Source organism: Polistes fuscatus, unplaced genomic scaffold (genome assembly GCF_010416935.1).
Source record: "Polistes fuscatus isolate 324 unplaced genomic scaffold, CU_Pfus_HIC Scaffold4, whole genome shotgun sequence".
In the NCBI taxonomy this organism is placed as follows: domain Eukaryota; kingdom Metazoa; phylum Arthropoda; class Insecta; order Hymenoptera; family Vespidae; genus Polistes; species Polistes fuscatus.
In genome coordinates, this window is record NW_025113118.1 from 78215 (window position 1) to 83122 (window position 4908).

The 4908-nt window shown below is 36.0% G+C and overlaps 1 protein-coding gene across 1 annotated transcript; it reads left to right on the forward strand.

Moving 5' to 3' along the window:
• Nucleotides 1–1296: 1296 nt before the first annotated feature.
• LOC122520817 (trichohyalin-like) lies at nucleotides 1297–4119 on the forward strand. The gene is given in 3 exon segments (XM_043641095.1): nucleotides 1297–2404; nucleotides 2842–3238; nucleotides 3384–4119. Coding segments are annotated over 3 exon segments (2241 nt in total).
• Nucleotides 4120–4908: the final 789 nt, after the last annotated feature.

Below are 4908 nucleotides of genomic sequence, written 5' to 3' on the forward strand. Positions count from 1 at the left end.
GAGTAAAGTAAAGGAAAAAGTTTAAGGGGTCTGTAAGGATTAAGAGAGTGTAGAGTGGAAGTAAAAGTGTAAAAGAGGGAGGACGCCTGATAGAGTGAGGTTAGGATAGAGGATAAAGCGTTGGTGGAAGAGTCGGTAAGGAAGAGTTCTGACAGGTCAAGGAGAAATATTAAAATGAATGGTAAAGCGAGGGGAAATATTAAAACAAGGAGCAATGCAGGCAAAAAGGAGATAGAGCAGTCGAGGTTATGTTTTGAGAAGGAGAACCAGGATAGTAGAGAGATGAATGAGAAGTTGGGTAGAATGGAAAATAAATTAGAAAGTTTGATTAGTATTTTAGAAAAAAGGGAAGAGGAATGGAAAGAGGAAAAGAAATTGTGGATAATAGAAAGACAACAATGGATGGAGGAAAAGAAGTCACTGGAACAGAGAATATGCAGGCTGGAATGGGATAAGGAAAGAGGTGAGAGAGAGAAGAGAAGAAACAATATTGTGATAAAGGGTATAAACATGGAAAAAGAGAATTTGGAAAAAAAGGTGAAGGAATTTATTGAAAAGAATATTAAAGTAAAGGTTAAAGTGGAAAAAGCTACAGAAGTAAGAGTGAGTAAGGGGCAGAGGGAGAAAAAGTTAGTGTAGTAAAGCTGGAGAATAAAGAAATGAGGGAGCAGATAATGAAAAATAAGAAGTATTTGGAAAGAGAAGTGTATATTGATAGGGATATGACGATCAAGGAAAGGGAGATACAGAGGATGATTATAGATAAGGCAAGAGAACAGAGGAATAAAGAAAAAAGAGCTAGAGTAGGTTAAATGAAGATCTTAATAGAAGATAGAGGGATGAGGTATGACGAGTGGTGGGGGGAGTTTGTGGAAGAGGGAAAGGAGAGAAGAAAGGATTGAGATGAACAGGAAGATAGAGAGGAGGGGGAGGATAGTAAAAGAAGAATGTGTATGTGTGTGTGGAATATAGCGGGGGTGTTAAGTAAGGACAGGGAAGTGTGGAAGTATCTGAGTGATTTTGAGGTGGTAATATTAGTAGAGACATGGTTGGAGAAAGATAAATGGGCAGGGTTAGAAAGGGAAGTTGCCAAGAAAGTTTGAGTGGAAATGTGTAGCAGCATCAAGAAATTATAGTAAAGGCATAGCAAAAGGAGGAATAATAGTAGGAATTAGTAAAAGGGTAATGGGTAGGAAATTTGAGGTTTGGAGTGAGAATATAGTTATGCAGGAGATAAGGCAGGAAAGACAGATTTAGAAAATAGTAGGGGTGTACAGCCAAGATAGAGTAAGGAAAATGGAAATTATAAAAGGAAAAGTAAAGTCAAAGGAAAAAGGATGTGTTTTGTTAGTGGGAGATTGGAATGCAAGAACCGGGAATGAGGGAGGATGGGTAGAAGAAACTGGTAGGGAAAATAATAGAGTTAAATTAAGACAGTCAAAAGATGAGACAATAAATGAGGAAGGAAGAAGACTTGTAAAGGAAATAGCAGAGGAAGGATGGTGCATAGTAAATGGGCAGAAAGGAGAAGAAGGAGAGTTCACATACATTGGAAGCAGAGGTGAATCGGTGATAGATTATACAATTGGGAATCAGGAGGCTTTTGACCAGATAAAGGAAATGAGAATAGGGCATAGAACGGAGGCAGATCATATGCCATTAGAAGTATATTTAGAGGAAAAAGTAAAATTAAAGGAAGAGGAAGAGAAGGTAGAAAAGGAGATAGGAAGAAGATTTTGGTCTAGGGAGGTGATTGAGCAGTATCATGAAAGGTGTAAAGGATGGTTGGGAAAAGAAGAGGAGATAGAAGGAAGGTGGGAAGAGATAAAGGAGGTAATAGAAAGCGCAGTACCTAAAATGAAGAAGCGAGTCAAGGCATTGAAGTTGGGAGATAGAAAATGGTATGATAAGGAATGGAAAGGAAAAAAGAGGGAATTAAGGAAAATTCTGAAGTCATGGAGGAAAAAGGAAGTACAAAGGAGTTTTTATTTAAGCAAAAAAATAGAGTACAGGAATTGGTGTGAGGCAAAAAGGAAAAGGTTTAAAAGTTTAGAGGAGGAGAAGTTAAAAATTGCAGCAGGGGAAGGAGAGCTATGGAGGTATATTAACAGGTTCAGAAAGAAGCAGAAAGAAGAGATAACCAAAAAGATCAAGATAGAACATTGGAGAAAACATTTCATAGAAAAGTTTGGAGAAAATGAAAGAAGGGGAAGAGAACAGAGGGAATGGAAGAGGGAAGAGGTAGGGCAACATATAGAGGAGCAAGAAGAATTGGACAAGGAAGAATTTGTGAGACAGGTCAATAAACTTAAGTTAGAAAAGGCACCGGGTGAGGTTAAGTTGGAGAATGAAGTGTGGAAATATATGCCAAAGGAGGTGGAGACAGCACTGTTGGAGTTTTTGAGTAAAATATGGAAAGAGGGGGAATTACCGGAGCAGTGGAGAAGAGGGACAATGTGTATGATTTATAAAAAAGGGAATAAAGATATTATAGAAAATTACAGAGGAGTAACATTAACTTGTACAGCATATAAAATATATGCTAGTATGTTGAATAAAATGTTGAAGAAGAAGATAGAGGGTAAATTAGCGGAGAGCTAGTTTGGTTTTAGAGAGAAGAGAGGAGTAATAGAAGCGATATATACAATTAAACATATAGTAGATGATAAGCTAAGTAAACCGAAAGGAAAAGTTTTTGCATGTTCTGTTGACCTTAAAGATGCGTTTGACAGGGTGGACAGAGAAGTATTAAAAGAGAGGTTTAGGGAGATGGGGTGGGGATTAAGTTAAGTAAGAGGATTATGGACATATATAGAGGAACAATAAATGTAATCAAAGTAGGAGAGGAAGAAGCGGAGGAATTTTTGACGGAAAAGGGGGTAAGGCAAGGATGCCCGTTAAGTCCAACTCTGTTTAATATATATATGGCGGACTTAGAAGAGGAGATGAGAAAAGGGCAAGAAGAAGGATGTAGAGGTGGGAACGAGAAGGTATGGAGTGTATCATATGCCGACGATATTGTATTGATAGCAGATAGAGAAGAAGAATTGAAAGGTATGCTAAGAAGGTTTAAAAAGTATCTGGAAAGTAAGAAGATGATATTAAGCGAAGCAAAAACAAAATTTCTGGTATTTGAAAAAAGAAAAGGAAAGGATAGATTGTGGAAGTGGGGTGATAGAGAATTAGAGGAAGTGGAGGAAATAAGATACTTAGGATACATATTACAGAAGAATGGAAAGAAATGAGAGGCACATGGAGCAGAGGAAGAGGAAAGCAATAATTGTGATGAAGAATGCGTGGAGTATAGGAGGAAGGATATTTAAAAAAAGTTACAGAAGAAGAAAGAAATTGTTTACAGTGTTAGTGGAGAGTTTAGCGTTATTTGGAGCGGAAATATGGGGATGAGAGGAAGATGAGAGGTTGGAAAGTGTACAAAGAAAATATATGAAATGGACTTTAGGGTTAGATAGTAATACGCCAAATTATATAGTGGAGGAAGAATGTAAATATGAAAAAATGAGAATTAAAGCATTAAGAAGAGCGTTAAAATTCGATGAGAAGATAAGGGATTCAGATATAAAATTGGTGAAGGAATGTATAAGAGAAAGGGATAGAGACAGAGAAAGAGAGAAAATAGGGAAAGAGTCAAAGATGAGGGTTGGAATAATAAGAAGATTGAGAGTAAATGAATCAAGATATATGAGAGGTATGGAGTTCAAAGAGGAGGTAAGAGAAAAGATATTATTGAACATGGAAAGGAAATTCAAGGAAGAGAGAAGGGATAAGATAGATAACTTAAGGTATAATGCGATATACAAGTATATAAGAGCAGAGGAAGAACCAGAGTATTTGAAAAAGGATATGTCAACGAGGGATAGGAAAATAATAGCAAGATTCAGATGCGGAAATGAATGTAAAAGCAGAGAGTTTTGGAAAGGGGAGGAGGAGAAGAGGTGTAGATTCTGCAATGAAGGAGAGGAAGATTACATGCACATACTGGGGACATGTGAAATAACGAGGAGTGAGGTTGGAATAGAAGAGATACTAAGTCAGGATGCGAAGGAGGCAGAAATATTAAAACGAGTGATAGGAAATAGAAGGAAAGCGGAGAGGGTTTGAGAGAAGAGTGTTAAGATAATTTTTGTTTGTTTTTATATAAAGTCAGTTATAAAGTTGAATTTGTTAGTATTAAGTTGTTATGTTTGTAATATAGTTTATTTAAGATATATATATATATATATGTTTATAGTTAAATGGTAAAGTATTGTAAGATATTGTAAAAGAGAGATTGTAAGGGAAGCCCTCCAAACCCGTAAGGGGCGGAGTAAAGAATAAATAATAATAAAGAAGAAGCTGACGACACACACACACACACACACTGAAATCATGAAAAATTTTGGAAGACACCCTCTTCTTTTGATTCACACTGAGAAGAAACTATGTGCATTAATATTCTATCAAAAGAATTGAAAAATGAATGCATCTTAGTTACCTATAAATTTTCTACAAATAATTCTTATTAAACTATAATCTCTTGCACCTTTTTGAGCAGTATCAGTATACATTTAAATTCTCGTTTCAAATTCCGAGATTTCTAAAACTAATGCAGAGAAGTGTAATGCCTATTACTATCGTTATAAAAATGTATCTAAAAGAAAGTATCCATCACAAACGAACGCGGAATGTTGTAAGGCGTAAAGGCTGAGAAAAAAAATGTTTTGTTCCGCAAAAAAGATAAAACTTCTTACGTTCGTAAATAAGTCCACACACACACAAACATCAGTTAATTTTTTTTTAATTAACTCCATACATCTTTATAATTTGTCTGTAGACATTTGGTAAATTGTTACATGAGTGAAAAAAGATTGCACGATTTCTCCAATGAGATAGCGTCACTCTTTTCATTTA